The sequence below is a fragment of the Podarcis erhardii genome (assembly GCF_964252035.2).
Source record: "Podarcis erhardii genome assembly, chromosome: 8".
Taxonomy (NCBI): Eukaryota; Metazoa; Chordata; class Lepidosauria; order Squamata; family Lacertidae; genus Podarcis; species Podarcis erhardii.
In genome coordinates this window covers 109,522-128,729 of record NC_138499.1, presented here as the reverse complement: position 1 = coordinate 128,729, position 19,208 = coordinate 109,522, and the positions used below count along the sequence as shown (strand labels likewise).

The window sequence follows — 19,208 nt, the reverse complement described above, 5'->3', positions numbered from 1 at the left end:
GGAGTTTCCCCTACACCTGCACTCGGGGCTGTAGAAGCATCCTGCTGTTCCCTCCTCATCTCATTTTCTTTTTGTGAACTGGCTGCCTCCTCCCACCAGACACGCCCCTCCCTCAACTCAGGGAGGGGCCCCCAAGTTGGAGGGCAGCCCCTTTGCCGGATGCAGCAGGGCGTCCTGAGCAGCCGCCCTCCTGAGTGACCGCTTGCTCTGTCTCATCCTCAGCCGGACACACTGGGCGCGCTGCCGAATCTGCGGGAGCTGTGGCTGGACAGGAACCAGCTGTCGTCGCTGCCCCCAGTGAGTGCCCCCACCAAGCTCCCGGCCGGGCCATGCTCTGGGTTGGGGGGGGGTTGTCTTTGCTGTCCTAAAAGGCACTTGGAAAAGCAGGCAAGCAAGCAAGCCAACACTTCCGTTCTGAGGTGAATCCTGAAAATGGAACCAGGACAGCCGGCGGATGGCACCACACACAAAGGAACCTGGCGTTCTGCAAGTGACTCCAGCGCCTTGGCCCCCTGGCCTCAAGGAGGCTTTCCCTGCATGTCTTGGCCGTGGCAAGGAAGCCAGGACCACAGAAGCGGGAAAGGGGGTTGTCACGGGGCTTTGCTAGGCAGAGCAAAAGACAGGGAGGCGGCAGACCGGCTGGAGGAGCCTAGCTGGGCCCCTGGGGAGGGGGAGAGGAAGGGCCCCGCGGGGCAGGCATCAATCAGTCCTTGCAGGACTCCGCCCGCCCGCCCGCCCGCCCACCCTGCCGGTCTTTCCTCGCAGGAGCTGGGCAATCTGCGCCGCCTGGTGTGCCTGGATGTTTCTGAGAACAAGCTGGAGCAGCTGCCGGGCGAGGTCAGTGGGCTGGTGGCCCTGACAGACCTCCTGCTCTCGCAGAACCTGCTGGAGTCCATCCCGGATGGGATTGGTGAGTCGGGTGGTTGTGGGGCCACGGGGCGGGGGGGGGGGAGGAGGCCCCATTGGGAAGTGGGCACCTCCTGGGGAACATGGGAAGAGTTACCTACTCTTGGGTGGGGGTGCTGTGGGGAGAGGGCAGACAAATCTGACTCGGGAAACAAAAAGCAGCTCAGGCGCAGCAGGTTGCTTCTCTCTTTAAACTGGGCTGGCTACACCTCTCAGTAGCTGAGGTAGCAGGAGGAACATACCGTATTTCCCCATGTATAAGATGATGCTTTTTGCTTTAAAAAAAGTGGGCAAAAATTGGGTGTTGTCTTATACATGGATAGTGAATGCAGAGGGGGGATGTGCAATTAATGGCAGCAGCAAGCAGGAGATTGGCAGTGGCAGTTGGGCAGGTGATTGGCGGCTGCAGCAAGTGGGCAGGTGGGCTGTTGATGGCGGCGAGCAGGCAGACAATTGGCAGCTGCGGTGAGGTGTGCGATTGGCAGTGGCTGTGGCAAGTGATCGGCAGTGGCGGGCAGGCGGGTGAGCGATTGGTGGAAGTGACCTCCCCCACCCCCCAAAAAAGTTAAGCAACTTAATTTTGGGTTTAAAAAAATAGGGGTCGTCTTATACACAGAAAAATACGCTACCTGTCTTTGAGGCCCAGTATTACACGTCTGGCACTGTGCTGGGCCCTGCCTGGAGGAGGCACCATCCAGTATTGAGACCATCCAATGTTCTCCCTCTGCGTTGCACCCAGTGATGTTGCTCAGCTGATGATTTGGCTCCCACCAATGGAATGACTGGGGAGTGGGGAGAGACAGTGCAGAGGAGACTAAAAGAGAAACGGGGGGGGGGGGGCTGCTCTTGCAGAAGAGTCGCTGTCAGCAGAGAGACCCCTTTGGCAGACCAGCCTGGGTGATCCTGCGTCCTCCTTCAGTACTCTGAGACTTCCTCAGGGGGGCCTTTTCTCCTCATCTGCTGGAGAAGAGACACTGCCCTCCCAGGCACTGCTGGGCCTGGTTTCTAACTCGTGCAAAAGGTGCTGAGGTCCTTCTTTGGCAAGCGGCACACCACATCACTTTTGCTAAAGCTGTTAGAAGTGATTAGCTGCTGGCAAATGTTAGAATAACCAGTTGGTATGCAGAATTGTTTGGGATGTGCCAGTGGGAAGCTGGATTTGGATCTGTGCCTGGACCTCCCCATGCTCCTTGTCTGGGGTGTGGGTGGGGGGGTGCGTAGCCCCCCCCCCGGTGCAGTGTGGCCCATGGCGCTCTTGCCCTTTGCCCAGGCCAGCTGAAGCAGCTCTCCATCCTGAAAGTGGACCAGAACCGGCTGGGGGAGGTGACGGAGGACATTGGGGACTGTGAAAACCTGTCAGAGCTCATCCTGACGGAGAACATGCTGACGGTGAGTGTGCTCGGCCCCCACCTGGTCAGCTGGCTTTTCTCCCTGGGGTCTTGGCCGGGGGTGGCCCCAGGGGCAGCTGGTGTTCCTTGGGTGCCATGTGAGCTGGGATTTCCCTTTCTGACTCCGGAGGCGTTTTCTCAGATGCTGCCCAAGGCGCTGGGGAAGCTCACCAAGCTGACCAACCTGAATGTGGACCGGAACCGGCTGATGGCGCTTCCCCCCGAGATTGGGGGCTGCAGCAGCCTCAACGTGCTCTCCCTGCGGGACAACTGCCTGGAGTTCCTGCCTCCTGAGCTGGCCGGCACCGTGGAGCTGCACGTGCTGGACGTGGCTGGCAACAGGTGAGCGAGTGCACTGGGTGTGCTGGGCCTCTGGGCTCTCAGCTGCACATCGGTGCCTTGGGCTGGGACAGAGAGGAAGCTCTGCAGCTCTGTGGCCAGGCCGGGGGGGGGGGGAGCAGGCCCTTGAGGCCTCGGCTGCATCACCATCACCCTCAGCATCATGCCTGACGGGCCGTGCTGGGGGCAGGAGACCCACAGCGTCTGGGGCCTCCCCTCACCCCCCGGAATGTTCCCTACTCCTGCTATAGGGGGGAAGAGATTTAAGAGTCCAGATCTTCCATTCCTTCAGCCTGTTCCCTTGTGAATAACCTTGCATGCCCTCTCCTCTCCCTCTGTCCCACCTACCAGTGGGCTCAGGGGGCTGGGGCAAGAGGGGCAGCAGCGCTTGTGCTGCACAAATGCTGGTCCCAGAGCCCCACTGAATTCCACCCACAATTTCCACCCCATCTCTCACCTACAATACAAAGATCGGTCATAAAGTATTATCAGAACTCAAAGGCCAGGGCAAATGGAAAACTTTGCCAGGTGCCAGAAAGGCGATAAGCAGGCATGCCTCACTGGCAAAACAGCTGCACAAGTCGGGTCCCACAGCCTCAGGGTCCCTCCTCCCCTCTTGGCGGGGGGGGGGGGGACCCTGAAGGTGTGCAGACAGGTGTCTCTTTTGGGCCTCTGCTCTGGGGTTTGCTTCACCTGTGGGCTCCTTGGCCAGATGCTAGCTGGACTCTGCAGTTGCAAAGGAGGAGGTGTGAGCAGAGTCAATGGCCATGCAGAAGATCCTCTCTTCCTCTCCTGTGTGTGTGTGTGTGTGTGTGTGTGTGTGTGTGTGGCGGAGGGCTGTTTTTCTCTTGTCCTGGTTCTGCTTTTGCTGGTCTTGGCAAGTACTGAGCAGTCTCCCAGAAGTCCCATTTTGCCTTTCAAGAACTCACCAGCCAGACCTTTTCAATTCACTGTGCCATTGCTCAAGAGCTCAAATGTGAAATTGCTGGTTTGCAAATGGTAAAAAGGAACTTGGCCCTCAGATCAACCTCCACACATGATGAGGGCTGGAAAGTAGCCGGTGTAGCAACACCTCTTTGGGGGGGGGGTTAAGGAAAAAAGAGGGGCTCTGGAGTATTACAGATTGGTTAGCCTAACATATCTGCCAGGAATACTGGTGGAAATGGACTGGATATAATCCTTCAATGTATAGAAAATCAGTTCTTCTGGAAGCCGAGTCAGGAAGGCTTCTTTCTGTAAAGTTAAGTCTCCTCTCACTAACCTCCCTTGAGAGTCTCAAGAAACGCATGGATAGTCAACAGTCTAGCCTTGTGTCTTGAATCGTATTTTACTGTGGCTGCTTTACTTTAAAGTGGTTGTTCTATTTGTGGTGGTAGCGTTAGTTAGAATTTTATTTTATTTTACTCATTTATTGAATTTATATACCGCCCTGAAACCAAAGGTCTCAGAGCTGATCACAGAATAAAATCACAATATAAAACCACAAAATACATAATCAAAACAACAACAACAAACCAATACCCCCCGCAAAACCCTCACATTTTATTTTATTTTATTAAATAATATTTATTAAAGTTTTAAATGTTACAAAAAGAGAAAGAGATAATTCCAAGTTAAACAAAAACTTAACAACGCATCACAATAAAGAAAGAAGAGAATAGATTTTTTAAAATAAAAAACAGAAAAATAGAAACAATTAAAAAACACAACGAACCTTCCCATAACTTATCTTTCATTTACTTGTTTCCTTGACCTCCTCGCACCTCCCTTTTTTGATATTCTAGTTCGGTTAGCTATTTCAGCAAATCCTTTCCATCTTTCCCAATTTTTATCCTATAATTTATCTTAATATAATGTAACTTTACCTTTCCTCCTTTCATCCATTAACAATTTATTTTTACTTAATCCTTTATAATATTTCCGCTAAAGCCACATAACTTCATTCCAGCCTCCTTCTAACATTCCTTAATTTTACAATGTTTCTGTAAATAAGCTTTAAATTTCTTCCAATCTTCTTCCACCGACTCTTCTCCCTGGTCTCAGATTCTGCCAGTCATTTCCGCCAGTTCCATGAAGTCCATCACAAAACCCTCACATTTTAAAAGGGCATAGGATGTCAATCACATCAACCAAAGGCCTGGCGCCTAAAGGTGTAGAATGAAGGTGCCAGGCGAAATGAAATTGCATGTTGCTGGAAACCTGTTGTCTTGAAAGGTGGCTTAGAAAAGCTTGCAAGAGATGGCTCCTCTTGTGGTCCTCTCCCTTTTGCAGACTCTTCTCTGGATCTGCACGGTGGGCTCAGTGCAGGGTCCCTTGGAAGGAAGCAGGCGCAGAGGGAGAGAGGGGGCTGGGCCAGGTTCCCGTGAGCCCTCTGGAGGGCTGGGCCTGGGCCTTCTGGGTAGGGGACCTCATCCTTCTTCCCTTCCTCCTTCTGGCTCAGGCTGCAGCACCTGCCCTTTGCCCTGACCAATCTCAACCTGAAGGCGCTCTGGCTGGCAGAGAACCAGTCACAGCCGATGCTCAAGTTCCAGGCGGAGGATGACGAGAAGACCGGGGAGAAAGTGCTCACCTGCTACCTCCTGCCGCAGCAGCCATCGCCCAGCCTGGGTAAATGCTGCTCCCTGCCCCCCCCCCCCGCCAGGCTTGCTCTAGTTGGGGGCTGCTTGCCTGGGCTGGGCGGAGACCCTCCCGCCTGCAACAGGATCCCTGACTCTGCTCTCCTCCCGCAGAGAACCTGCAGAACAGCCTGGACGACAGCTGGATGGACACCAACCTCAACCGCGTCAGCGTGATCCAGTTTGTGGATGAGCCCAAGTTGGATGAGGACGAGGAGCCGGGGGCCGAGAGGAGGGTAAGTGGGCGGAGATGGGGGCCGTTTCCCTGCTGAAGGACTGTCCTCCCCAAGCCTGGATTGGGCTGTCAGGTGTGGCTGTGGGGTTGGGAGCTGGGGGTGCCCATCGCCTGCCTTGTCGAGTGGGAGTGGGCTGCTCTGGGCCTGTCAGGCTGGCTGGGCTTGTGCTCCTGCCTTGTGTGGGTCCTCCTGGGAGCAGAGCTGGGAAATGGGGGAGGTGAGCGCTGACACCTCTGTCCTGTGTTTGCCCTGTCGCTGCTGCTGCTGCTACGGCTGAGCCTGGCCTCTGCAGTTGCTTGGGGGCCTGTAGGTGGTGGGGGAGTTTTGCCCCACCTCTAACCCCGCTCCTGCTCACAGGGCCTGCAGCGAAGGGCAACTCCCCACCCAAGTGAGCTGAAGTCCATGAAGAAGGTGATGGAAGGGCGCCGCAGCGAGGCATCTGCTGCCAAACTGGACACCCAGCGGGACTCTTCCAGTTCAGAGGTGAGGGGGCGTGGGGTGGGCTCTGGGCAGTGTCCATCATATAAAATGTTGCAGGAGGGGGAGAGGGAGGGACAGAGCGGGACCGGGCAGTGGGCCTGGACAAGGCTTCCTCGGAGGGAGGTTTAATAATAATAATAATAATAATAATAAATTTTTATTTATACCCCGCCCTCCCCAGCCAAGACCAGGCTCAGGTTTGCAGTGGTGGAGCTGGTGACATGAGCCCTTTCTGCAGACTTGCTGCAGGCCCATCTAGGGCTAGAGGGCTCTGAAGGGGGCAAGGGGGGTGGCCTGACGTGGCCCAGCTGTGGCCTTTGGGGTGGCAGGCCCATCCTGCACAGGGGCTCAGGCGCTGGGTGCCAGGCAGTGCTCCTGTCTTGTGCCCTCGCTGACTCGTTCCGCATCCTGCCCCTCAGGAGAAGAGGCTGAGTGCCACCTCCAACCGCAGTGAAGACTCACGGGTCTCCAGCAGCACCATCTCTGCCAGCTGCCAGGAGGCGGCGGTGGCAGCAGCAGCAGCGAAGCACCTGCGGGAGACCTCAAGGCCAGAAGAGGCCGTGAGGGGCCCTGAGGGGCAGGAGGAGGAGGAGCAGGAGCAGGAAGGCTGGCGGCGGCGGCGGCAACAGCAGGAGGCCGGGGTGGCTGTGGAGGAAGCCCCAGCTGGCCCTGAGGAGGAGGAGGAGCTGGAGTACAATGAGGTACAGTGAGCCTCTGGGAGCTTCTTCTGTGGCAACATCTTGGGCCAAAGTCGGACCCTGCCTTGTTCTGGGAAGCAGCAGCAGGGAGGGGGGAGCTGAGCCCGGCTGAGGGAGGGAAGAAGAGAGACCCTGCTGGGCTGTGAGAGGATGGGGGGTGAGCTGCCCAAGGGTGCCATGGTGTTGGTGGCCATGTTAGGAAGTGGGGGCAGGGGTGTTCCCTAGGTCCCTGCAGCCCCATTTGTCCCACAGGGCAGCCTTTGGCCAAGGGGCTGGGGGAGGGAGATCTGCCCGCCTCTTGCCTGGTGAAGGGCACATCCAGGACCCCTCCTGGGGAACTGGAAGGCTGTTGGCACCATGAAGGGACTCAGCTTCTTAGGGGCTGGGGAGGCCAGGTCAATGGATGGGGTTCTCTTCTACACAGAAGATGGCAGGGTGGCAGGGGGCGGCATCATCACTCGTTGGGCATGTTGCTGCCACGTTGAGGAATTTTTCTTTCACTTGGTTGTGTATGGAGGACCCTCATTAAATGTTTTTGCTGTGTGAATTCAGTGGCAAGGCATTTTTCTTGCTTATGAGTGTTTTGCACTGCAAGGGGCTGGACTGGATGAGCCTTGGGGTTCCTTCCAGCCCTTCAGTTCTATGAACCCTGTTTTGCCATGTCCAAATAGCCAGAGCAAAGAGGCGGGGGGGGGGTCTTCAAAGGAGCCACGGAAAGGCTTGCACTCTGGATTTATTTCACATGTTGGCCCAGGGGCCGCGGAGGAGTCTCTTGCTGCCTTTGTGAATACTTAGGTCAGGCCTGGTCGTTGTCCTCTTCAGATCACCACACAAACGCTTCTTGTTCTTTTATAACTTTTTATTGTGTATTAACAAAATAATCTTATAAACAGTTCTTAACTATTATTCCTCAGAGTCACTTCTTTCAGATACCTTCCGAGCTCTGCTTCTCCATGACCAGCCACCCTCAAAATGTCGAACGCGCCTTTCCCTTTGTTTCCCCGCTCTTTTTTCTAACCTCCTGGCTAGAGCTGGCCTGTATCTCCCCTCCTCCCAATCTGAGCTAGAACTGAACCCTTGCCTTTCCTGGGAACAGCCGGTCCCTCCCTGTTGTTCCTCCTGTTCTCTTCTATTAGATTCACTGTTCTCCTTCCCCCCTTGGGGAATGCCTTTTCCCTCTGAGAAACTGAAAACTTCTAACTCTTCCCTGACAACTTATGTGCAATAAAAACTCCTCAGTTTAATTTAAACCAGTTTTAATGTAGGGCACCCCATTCCTCTCAAGGACCTACAGTGGCAAACAAGTGATTAGGCAATAAAAACATATTTAAGACATAAAAAATAATAATCCAAGCCAGATGCATTGGATGTGCTGGAGTAAGACCAGAGGGCAACCCTTGCTGCCTGGGGCTTGGGGCTTGGGGCCAGGTCCCCCTCGCGATGCCCCACCTGCTGTTAGCCCTGGGCTGCTTGAAACAGGCTTGGCCGCAGCCCAGGCCAGCTCCCTGGGGCTTTGAGCGCTGCCTTGGAGCAGAGGATCCCAAGGGGATCGAGGGGGGGCTTGGGGGCTTCATTTAAGGGTGTTGCACCTGCAGTTTCAAAAGAAACTTAACTGAGGAAAATCTGTTGGCACAAGGCAGAGCAGGTGATGGAGTACACCTGGTGGTGCTGATGAGGAGACCCCCAGAGAGATTGTGCAAGGGCTGGTCAGCACCAGAAAGCAGGTTGGGAAAGTGAAAGGAGAGCCCCACTGGGCCAGGCTGAAGACCCTCCTCAAAGGACAGAGCTTCACCTGCCCAGTGGCTTCCCCCAGACACTCCTTGAATCCAGGACAGGCTTCTTCAGGATGTGGAGGTTCCATGTGGCCCCTGTGGGATCTGCGTCCTGTGTCCTGCAGCAGCAGGGTCTTGTGCCACTGGGAGGCTGCGCAGGGTGCACAGCTGAACAATGGAGCTTGTCATTGCAGGAGGGTCGTGCTAGTAAGACCGTAATAAGAACCTGCTGGACCAGGCCAGGGGCCCATCTCGTCCTGCTCTCACAGTGGCCAACCAGCTGCCCATTATGGGAAGCCAGTGAACCAGAGTCGAGCGCAAGAGCAGTTCTCTCCTCCTGTGGTTTTCAGCCAGAGGCATTCAGGCCCATTGCTGCCTCTGCCCATGGAGGCAGAGCAAGCCATCCTGGCCAGGAGCCATTGAGAACCCTCTTCTCCGTGAATTGGCTCAGCAGCCGCTTTGTTCTGCCTCCGCTGTCTCATTCTGAATGCTGGTACTGGGGGGGGGGGCTGCGTAGGGGGCACCTGGCTGGCTGGACTAGAGGGGGGCCCTTTGGCCTGACCCATGGTAGGAAACTAATCTCTGGGATTTGAGATTAAGGCTCTCTCTGTTCCTCGGTGTCAGGGGTTCAGGACCAGAGACACAGGAGAAGGAGCAAATGGAGAGTGAGGAGGAGGAATACGAGGGGGGTGTAGGCAGTGACAGTGGTCAGAGAGATTCCACGAGTCTCTCCAGCGAATCGGAAGATTCACAGAGAGGAGCGCCGATGGCCAGGGCAAGGGGGGTGCCAAGGGGGAAACCCCAGAAGGAAGGGGCCAGCGGGGACTCCCTGAGTAGCAGTTGGAGATCAGGACCAGCGTCCCCACCAGAGCGTAGTGGGGGGGAGGAGTCCCAGGCATCGGGACCAGTCTTATCACCACCAGAGGGAGGAGATGAGTCAGGATTGGCCACGCCTCCATCGGAGAGCGGGGAAACGGTCAAGAGGAAAGTCACCGGCTGGGCGCGCGCCCCAAGTTCAAATGTACAGGCGAGCGGCACAGCAGGTAGCCCGGATAGGGAGCCAGGTCCTAAAGCCCGCCAGAAGGAAGGGCAAGACTCAGGGGGGTCAGCGTCAGAAGAGTCCAGGAGGGAGGAAACCCCAGGGGGCAGAAGGACCCAGAGGAGGAAGGAACAGCGCAGGAGGTGGAGCCGGGCTAGGATCTTAAACTGGTGCGGAAGGGGCAGTGATTCAGAGGGGACTTCGCCGGTCTAGGGCCAAGACGTAGGGCTGCACGCTCTGGGGTTTGAAATGGAAACTAAACTTCAATAAAGACTTTTGTACATTACATCAACCGGGCGTTGGTCCTCTGTGAGCTGGGACCTAGAGGCAGCTCTGACACTCGGGTTTGTTTAATGTCAGAAGTGGGGGCCTCCCTCCCCCAGGGCACTCAGAGCAGGCTGAGCTCAGTAGAAATGGGCTGTGTGCTGTTTTTAAATCTGCACCTCAGCCCTGCAAGGGGCAGGACGGCTTAATGAGGGCTCCTTGGGCTCCCCTGCTCTCTTCAGAAGGGAGAGGCTTGCCTGTTTGGCAGACCCCCAAATTTGTGTGCAGAAGAGCCCAGCAAAGATGGCAGGCCTTGCAATAAGAGAGAGCTGGCAGCCACGTGAGAAGCCCTGCCAGGCCTTCGCCCCAGAGAGCAAGAGGGCTCCCAGCCGCCCCAACACACCCAGGCAGACACAGCTCTGGTCAGCTCACCTCAAAAGGGATATTGTAGAGATGGCAAAGGTCAGAAAGGGGCACCCCAAGGATCAGGGGGGTGAAGCAATTCTCCTATGAAAAGGCGAATCAGAGGTGCCATGGTAGACGTTTATGAAAACAGGTCTGGAATGGAGAAATGGAGAGAGGGCAGTTTTCCTCCCTCTCACTACACTGGAACTGGGGGACATCCAGTGAAGCCAGAGTTGGAAGGTTCAGGACGGATAAAAGGAAGAACTTCTTCACGAAGCACATTGTTCAACTATGGAACTCTCTCCCCCAGGAGCCAGGGAAAGCACCAGCCTAGAGGGCTTTAAAAGAGGCTCCGGCCGGAGGAGGCTCTGGGGGCTGCCAGCCAGGATGGCTCTGCTCAGTCCCCCCAGCCGGAGGCAGCCCTGCTGCTGAAGGCCAGGGGCTGGAGGGGGCAGAGGGGCTGTGGCGCTCAGGTCCAGCTTGCAGCTGTCCCCAAGAGGCACCTGGTTGGGGGTCCCCTCTGGGCCAACCCAGCAGGCTTTTCTTACGGAGGGGAGGGAAATAGGTCCCTGCAGAAGAGGCTGCCTGACCTGCTTGTATTGAGAGCCCCCCCCCCATGGGGGTGTTTTCCCTGCAGCCCACGGTGCACTTTGCAGAAGACACACTGGTGCGCAGCGAGGAGGAAGAGGAGGCGGAGGAGGAAGAGCACCCGTTCCCAGCAGGGAAGCAGCGGCTCATCCGCAAAGACACCCCCCACTACAAGAAGCACTTCAGGATCGCCCAGCTGCCCCGGCCAGAGGCAGTGGTGGCCCTTTTGCAGGGGCTGAGTGCTGAGGGGGGGCCCCAGGAGAAGGAGGCCGCCCCCGTGGAGGAGGAGGAGGAAGAAGAGGAGGAGGAGGAGGAGGAGGAGGAGGAGGAGGAGGAGGCGGCCAGGTGGGATGGAGACCAAGCCCAGGATGGGGCTGCACCTGCCCCACCCTCCTCCGTCAAGGTAGGGACCTGGGGGGGGCAGCACTCTCTCTCTCTCTCTCTCTCTCTCTCTCTCTCTCTCTCTGGTGCTGGGGCTCCTGGATGCTCGGGTGGGGCCTGCCCCTCTGCCTCTCCCTCCCTCTGTCTGTGTCCCCCCCCCCCCGGTGGCGGTCCACCCGGCCCTCCCCCCCACTAATCCGCATGCCTCTCTGCTGGTTCCTGTCCTAACAGGGGGTGTCGTTTGACCAAGCCAATAATCTGCTGATTGAGCCTGCTCGCATTGAGGAGGAAGAGGTCTGTACTGCCTCCCCCCCCCCCTGTCTCTCCCCCACCCCACCCCCTTTCCCTGGGGCTTGCAGGGGCTGCCCCTCTCTGCACTGTGGTGGCAGCTTCTCTCCTCCCCTCTTGTCTTCCCACACCTGAACTTTGGGGGGGGGGGTTGATGCGGGGCTTTAGTCCATGCCTATGAGGGAGAAAGGTGAGGAGAGGAGGCAGCTGGCTGTGGAGCCTGGCACCTGGAGCAACTGAGGGCTCTCTTGGCTGCAGACTGGTGCTTTGGCCTGAGACAAGCTCTCTTCTCCCCAGCAGGAGTCTGGGGCAGCCCTCCCAGCCCCCTGAGCCAGCCCAAGCGCTGCCAGGGGGGGGTGCTTTCCTTGAAAGTGCTGGTGTCTGGCACACTCCGTCCTGGACAGAGGTGTCCCTGCCAGAGGCCTTTGGCAAGCCCAGAAAGAGACTCCTTGGCAGAGCAGCCTCAGCGCAGCCAGAGCTCCCCAGAGAGGAGGGGGCTGGGGGTGGGGAGATGCCTTGCACCAGGGCCTCCCTCTCCAGGGGGTCTTCAGGGTCCCCGCTAGAGGAGGCAGAGCTGCCACTGGGCTCCATCTCCCCTGAGCACTTTGGGCTGCTAAAGTCAGCCCAGCTTGGCTCTGGCAGGTTTGGCAAATGCCTGGCTGCTGCTGCTCTGTCCCCTGAGGCCGCCTCTCGGCCCCCATGCCCCTCTGCTTGAGTGGGGGGGGGCCCTCAGACGCCTCCAGGGCCTTTTTCTCCCCAGGGCACCCCCTGCCATAGGGGCACACGCACATACCCTGCTTGGCTCCCTCCGTGAGCTTTGGCCTGCTGGACCTCTGCTCACGCCTCTTGCCTGCTGGGTGGGGAGTCCGAGGGGTGGGTGGAAAGTGTTCAAGGGCCGCCTGGTTTGTACCAAGGGGGAGCTCACCTTGCTTGCCCAGAATGTGGCCAGAGGCTTCCCCAACCCTCTTTGCACAAGGCTCTGCCACGCTAGCCGGAGCGCTTTGGCATTACCCCCCGGCTCTCCTGGGGCCTGAGCACTTGCTCTGTGGCCTTTCCTTGGCAAAAGCAAGGGACCCCCCCCCACCCTCGTAGCAGAGCTGGTGGGGTGGAGAAAAGCAAGAGCGTCTCAGGCCTGTCCTGGGTGATGGGGCCCCCTGAGGGTCTCCGTTGGCCTTGCGCTGCAAGACAGACACAGATTTCTCCTCTTCAGGCAAGGGGGGGTGGGGGGTGAGTGGCTGGCAGTGGGAGATATTTCAGGGGACCTGGGATCTGGTGAGACGTATGGGAGCCCCCTCCCACATAGGTGGCCCTGGTGGTGAACTGGCCACTTGGTCCAGGGGTGGATTGCAGGTCTTGTGGGCACCCAAAGGAGATGCTTGGGGGGGCTGCTTCCTCATCCCTCATTATGGGCTCAGACCCTGGTCCATGGTGCCCCCCCTCGTTCCGTATGTCTTTGCTGCTGTGTCTCCCCTAACATTGCCCCCTTTTGCTTCCAGCTGACCCTGAGCATTGTGCGGCAGACGGGGGGGCTGGGCATCAGCATTGCGGGGGGCAAAGGCTCCACCCCCTACAAGGGAGACGATGAGGTACGGGCAGCTGCAACAGGGAGGCTTTCCACTTGGGGTTTGGGGGTCCCCTTGACCTGGGGCAGCTGTGGGGCAGGGAAAGGAGTGGCCGTTTTGGCTGGAGTGGCTGACTTGGGGAGCCGAGTCAGGCTGCTGAGCTGCCACTGCCCAGGAAGCCCCCCCTGACTGCTCCCCTCTCTTTGCAGGGCATCTTCATCTCCCGCGTCTCTGAGGAGGGTCCGGCTGCCCAGGCAGGGGTGCGGGTGGGGGACAAGCTCCTGGAGGTGAGTCATTGAGCCCCCTTAGGTGGGTTGGGGAGGGCCAGCTGCCCATAAACCCAGGGCCAGCTGCTCCCTCCTGCCATCCCCTTTTTGGCAGGCCCTGTCCTGGGCGTAGAAGGCCTTGCTCAGCCCCTTCCAGGCCAAGCTGCCCCCCAGGTCCCATGGCGTCTCCCTTGGCCTCCTGCCCGTGGCTGGTCTCTGCCTGCCTGCCTGGGGCCTGAGTCACCAGTCAGAATAAGTACATGCTGGAATTGCCAGCAGCAACCCAGGCTTCCTCGCAGCTCTAGGTGGGCATTTGCTTCTGCATTGCCCTGCAGAGGGGGAGGAGAAGATGGCCCTTGCCAGGCTGCCCTGGGAGGGGGCTGCCTGCCTGCCTACCAAAGCAGTGCCAGGCTCCCCTTGGGGCTCTCTGGAGGGGGCCGGGGGGCCCTCTGCAGCCGGTCTCTGGCCGGGCGCTTGCCTGAGCCAGCCCCCTCTTTTGCGCCCCCGGCAGGTGAACGGGGTGCCTCTGCAGTGCGCGGAGCACCATGTGGCGGTGGAGGCTCTGCGTGGCTCGGGCACCACGGTCTCCATGACGGTTCTGCGGGAGAGGATGGTGGAGCCGGAGAACGCCGTCACGGTGACCCCCCTGCGGCCGGAGGACGACTACAGCCCCCGGGAGCGGCGGGGGGTGGGCCTGCGCTTCCCAGAGAGGCCTGAGGGAGCCCCCCTGACGGAGCGCCTCTCCACCTGCCTCATGCGCAACGAGCGGGGACTGGGCTTCAGCATCGCTGGCGGCAAGGGCTCCACACCCTACCGGCCAGGGGACACGGTGAGGAGGGGAGGGAGGGAGGGAGGGGGACCGCCTCTCTGGCCGGCAGCCGCCTGGCAGGGGCTTCGGCGACACCCGATCCCGGCCTCTGCGCTTATTCCTGGCTCCTTGCTGACGGGGGCACTTCATGCTCCCGGGACAGAGGGACAGAGGGGCCCTTGCCTTGCCTGGTGACAGAGGAGCAGGGGGCTCTGCAGGGAGGGGCCCTGACTTTCCTTTCCCCCCAGGGGATCTTCATCTCACGGATTGCAGAGGGGGGCGCAGCCCATCGGGACGGGACCCTCTGTGTGGGCGACAGGGTCATCTTGGTGAGTGGACTCTCTTGGGGGGGCTTCCTGAGGACCAGGCAAGGTTCCTCCAGGGGGCTCTGGGGTCCCCCCTGCCCCCTGCTTGCCCATTCAGGGTGGGGCTGAGTCTAGCCAGGGGGGAAGTGGGCTGTGTTTTGGAGGGGGTGATGTTGGAGTCACCTTTCTGGAACTCCGGGTGGGTGGGCACGGCAGGTGGGGGGGGGCAGCCATTTTGTTCTGAAGCTCTTTCCCTCCCTCTCCTGCTGCTCCTCTTCCTCTTCCTCCTTGTGGCCTGTTTCTCTGCCCCCTCCCGAGGCGCAGCCGATCTCTGCTCAGCAGCCATGATGAGAGAGGATGGGGGGGTAAGCCCCGAGACGGCCTCGTCAGTGCTGGCTTCCGTCTGCCTGTCTGTCTGCCTCCCTCTCTCTCCTCTGCCCTCTGCTGGGTGATGTACACTTTGCCCCACACCTCTTCTCCCCCCCTTTCTTTGGGGACGAGGCAGGAAAAGAGCTTGCGCTCCTTGGCCCCCTGTCCTGAGCTGCTGTTTGCCTTGATCTGGGGGGGGGGGAGAACACGCCTTGCCCTCCCAGCCCCCTTCCGCCTGCCGAGGCTGGGGTCCCTTGCCTCTGGTCCCAGGCCTGGGATTGGGGGCCCTGTGTGCATGCCCTCCCTGCCTCCCCCTTTGACGCTGGTTTGGGGCCGTTCTAGATCAATGGGGTAGACATGACGGAAGCCAGGCATGATCAGGCCGTAGCGCTGCTTACCGCCGCCTCCCCCACCATTGCGCTGCTGGTGGAGAGAGAGGCTGTGCCCGCTGCCCCCACCGCCGCCACCCAGCCCAGCGAGGAAGAACTGCCCTTGGGGCAGCGGGCACAGCGGGCACACTCTCCGCCACCACCGACCCCCACCCGCAGGGAGAGCCCACCTGAGGAGACGCCCCTGCCCCACAGGAGCCACCCCGCCCAGAGCCTGGAGAGCCAGTACCCCACGGAGGTAGGTGAAGGGCATGGGGGGCACTGTCTGTCTGTCCCCGTGGGAAGCTGCTGGCATGGGGAGCCCCTCCTGTCTGGCCCCCGCCCACCCTGGGAAGTGCCCTGGTCACCCTGGTTTTTGCCAGCTCCCCTTTGGATGTGGGTCCCTCCAGCCTCTTTCTCCCCCTGGCCTGGAGTCGGGTCCCGGCATCTGCTCCTCCATGAGGCCCTCTCTTGACCCTGGCTTGGCTTTCTTGTTTTCTGCTCGCAGGAGGTGATCCTGGTCAAAGCGGGGGGCCCGCTGGGGCTCAGCATTGTGGGCGGCAGCGACCACTCCAGCCACCCCTTTGGGATCCATGAGCCGGGGGTCTTCATTTCCAAGGTAGAGGCTTGCAGGGCTGTGTGTGGAGCCCTCCCCTGAGAACACCGTGGTTGGGAAGCCTAGGAGTTACTGCACAACCCGTTGACTCTGCGAATCTTGCCATTCCGTGTGCTCCAGAGCCCCCCTTGGAGGCTCAAAGAGCAAGGAAGCCCCCCCCCCCCCAATTCTCCACTTTCTCTGCTCAGAGCCCCCTGTTTTCATTAAATTATTTTTAGTAGCAAATTTTAACAAGGAAGAACAGGGAAAGAACCAGCCCGCCCATTAGGGGTTCCAACACCCCTCAGTGCAGCCATCTCAAATGAAACACAAAAGTGGATTGCAGGCCCCCCAGGGGTGCAGAGAGAGCCTCCCCTGAGATGGGCGTTGATAGGGACTGCATTCAGAAGTTGCCAAGAGGCAGCCAGGCCCTCAGACTGTTGTATAATAGTTTTTCTGGGGGTGGGCAGGCTGTTAGCACCAGGAGAGCTTGCAAAGTCCATGTTTGTTGGCCTTCCATTAATCCCCATAACAGGAATGTGATTTAAAAGTACACGGACCTCTGCAACCATTGAGGATTTTGCCTGTGAAAAGTGGATAGGGACAGCAGCCACGTCAGACCAAAAGGAAGAGAAATATATGTGTATCAGCAGACAGAAGTGCCTCTGGGGGGCAGGGGGGGGGCGCATCTTCAGCCTCTCGGCCAGGCCAAGTGCCCGTCTGGCTGCAGGTGCTGGGGACACTGCCAGCTTGCCCCCCCCCAGGCCGCAGGCAGGGTTCTTTCCCACCTCTTCTGCGCTGCCTTGGCAGGTGATTCCTCGTGGCCTGGCCTCTCGCAGTGGGCTGCGGGTGGGAGACCGGATCCTGGAGGTGAACGGCATTGGCCTCCGACACGCCACGCACCAGGAGGCGGTTACTGCGCTGCTCTCCAACACACAGGAGCTGAGGATGGTCGTCCGGAGAGATCCTCCGCCCCCGGGCATGCAGGTAGGGGGCGCAGCTCTGCTGTTGTGCCCCTGGAGAGGCGCCTCCGCCACTGGGCATCTTCAGCCCCACTAGGATGTGGCTGGGCTGACCCACCACAGCTCCCTCCCCTCTGGCCTGCTGCCTCCGTAGCTTCCCCAGGATGGGGTCTCCTGCCCCCTCCCTGAAGGCCTCCGCTGCCCACCCCCTGCTTTCCCAAAGAGCCTTCCCCAGTGCCCGTCTGCTGGAGCTGAGGTAGAGGCAGCCAGGACTGGGAAGGAGGAGGCCCCTCTGTCCTGGAAGGGGGGGCTAGGGGGGCTACTGCCCAGCCCCCCCCTTCCAACTTGCTTTTGCTCACTCTGTCAGGAGATCTGCATTGAAAAGAGGCCAGGGGAGAAACTGGGCATCAGCATCCGAGGAGGTGCCAAAGGCCACGCGGGGAATCCCTTTGACCCCACGGACGAGGGCATCTTCATCTCTAAGGTACGGGGTGGCATTCCCCCCCCCCCGGCTGAAGTTTGCTGTGCTTGACTAGTGCCAAGTGGGGGGGGGAGGTCCCAGCTGTGTTTGGAAGGGCCCACAGCCCTGTCTCCACACCACATCCCTCCCACCCAGGGTTGCTCTGAGGGGGGCTGTGGAAAGCAGAGTTCTGGAGCCTTGAGCAGAAGGTGCTGGACCCCCTGCCTCCCCCCTCCCCAAACCATGAGGCTCTTTCTGCCTCCAGGGCCCTTCCAGCTCTGGCTGCTCCCAGGGCCTTGAGGGTGGGGGTTGCCTCTCTCCCTCCCCCCCCCGGCTCCTTCCTCACCCTCCTCTGCTTTGTGCAGGTCAGCTCCACAGGGGCTGCAGCCCGTGACGGGCGGCTGAGGGTGGGCATGCGCATCCTGGAGGTGAACCACCAGAGCCTGCTGGGCATGACGCACACGGAAGCGGTCCAGATCCTGCGTGCTGTGGGAGACACCCTTCTGGTGCTGGTCTGCGACGGGTTTGACCCCAAGGCTGTGGCGGCCATTGAGGTGGGTGCTGGGGGGGGGCGCCCTGGCCAGGGACTGGAGGTTTGCCTTCAGTGCCTTTTCCTGCTGAAGCCCTGTGGCGAGGGCAGCTTCTTAAAGAGGAGGTGCACCATGGGTCTGGTGTGTCCCCCCAGAAACCCCTCTGCCTGCCTCTGTGCTGGGCAGGGACCAGAGGCCCCCCCCTCACCTCTCTCGTCTGCCCCCCAGATATCTCCAGGGATCATTGCCAACCCCTTTGCGGCCGGCATTGGGCGCAAGAACAGCCTGGAGAGCATTTCCTCCATAGACCGGGACCTCAGTCCGGAGGAGCTGGACGTCCTTCAGAAGGTGAGGCCTGTGGTTCCCAGGGGAGAGCAGGCTTAGGTGCCCCTTCTCTCTGGCAAGGCTGCCAATCCCCGTCCCGCCCCCCAGATCTGGAGAAAAGCCCTTGAGGAGTCTGGCTGGCGTGTGCCCTCAGCTCTGACCGCCTCCTTTGTGTCCCCAGGAGTTGGAGATGGTGAGGGAGACAACCCAGTGGGAGAGGGAAGAGACGGAGAAAGTGGTGAGACGTGATGGCCCTGCTCTATCCTTCCAGGGTGAGGGAAGGGGGCTGCCTGGATCGGGGCCTCCAGTCCCCCTGGCTGCCCCCTTCCCTCCCCCCCTCGCCTGCTCCTGCTGGGGCTGCTTTGGGGCTGCTTTGGGGCCGGGGCTCTTCCCCCCAACCGCTGACTCCGCTGAGGCCTCCTCTGCCCCTAGAAGCTGCGCTTTGCTTTGGGCTGGGGGTGAGGGGAGAGGTCCGGCAGGGAGTGGCCATTTGTCCCGGCAACCTTCCCTCTGCTTCCTGCTCATCCTGCTCTTGTCTCCCCCCTTGCGAGTGCATCTGCCCGGCCTGGGCAGCTTCCCGCCTGCCTTTGCCCCTAGGAGGCTGCTGGTTCTAGCCCAGCCCATGCCCTCTGCCTGCAGTGCCAGGTGACTTGGGCCTCCAGAACGCCTGTGCCGCCTTCCTTGGCTCCGTGGGGGGGGGGGGAGATGCAGCCGTTGCTGAGATACTGTGCTCAGCAGAGTGTTGTCGTCCCCTTTTGTGTGCCTGGCCCCCCAGCAGGGCCACAAGTCTTCCTCAGCCCTTTGCCAAGAGGTTCTGGAATTCGATCTCAGGGCTCGCGCTGCTCCATCTCTGAGCAATGGCCCTTTTTGTCTAGTGGAAACCAGGGGGAGTCTGTCATTGTCTGGCCATGATTCAGGGCTTGGGGCGTTCTCCTTCTGGGAGCAGCGACAGGGGCTGGGAGCCTTTTTCTCTTTGACCAGGATCCGCCAGACAGGTTCTTCACCACAAGGCGGTTTTAGGAGGCCCCCATAGGTCTTCCCAGGGGGACCCACGGTGGGTGAGGTGGCCACACTCTGGCTCCCCGTGGGCACAGTGCCGGCCACTCAGGGAGGGAGGGAAGCCCCTCTCTGTGGGTCTGTGCGAGGCAGAGGCAGACGGGTCCCAGCCAAGCATATGGCTTCTTCCGTACCTGTTGAGTTCAGATATTCCCTTCTGAGGAAGAATCCTTGGGCCAACCTCCTTCTGTGAGATCTCGGAAG

At 59.6% G+C, this 19,208-nt stretch overlaps 1 protein-coding gene across 1 annotated transcript in view; it reads left to right on the top strand.

The window, feature by feature from the left end:
- SCRIB (scribble planar cell polarity protein) overlaps nt 1-19,208 on the top strand; it is a 54,072-nt gene that overhangs the window by 17,004 nt on the left and 17,860 nt on the right. Inside the window, 21 exon segments of the mRNA XM_081875029.1 lie at nt 223-297; nt 766-910; nt 2,177-2,295; nt 2,437-2,636; nt 5,074-5,240; nt 5,363-5,484; nt 5,842-5,967; nt 6,384-6,665; nt 10,780-11,133; nt 11,343-11,405; nt 12,896-12,985; nt 13,171-13,248; nt 13,739-14,056; nt 14,284-14,364; nt 15,052-15,336; nt 15,586-15,696; nt 16,483-16,659; nt 17,002-17,118; nt 17,460-17,648; nt 17,853-17,972; nt 18,130-18,186. Of these exon segments, the coding sequence (XP_081731155.1) occupies nt 223-297; nt 766-910; nt 2,177-2,295; nt 2,437-2,636; nt 5,074-5,240; nt 5,363-5,484; nt 5,842-5,967; nt 6,384-6,665; nt 10,780-11,133; nt 11,343-11,405; nt 12,896-12,985; nt 13,171-13,248; nt 13,739-14,056; nt 14,284-14,364; nt 15,052-15,336; nt 15,586-15,696; nt 16,483-16,659; nt 17,002-17,118; nt 17,460-17,648; nt 17,853-17,972; nt 18,130-18,186 (3,276 nt within the window).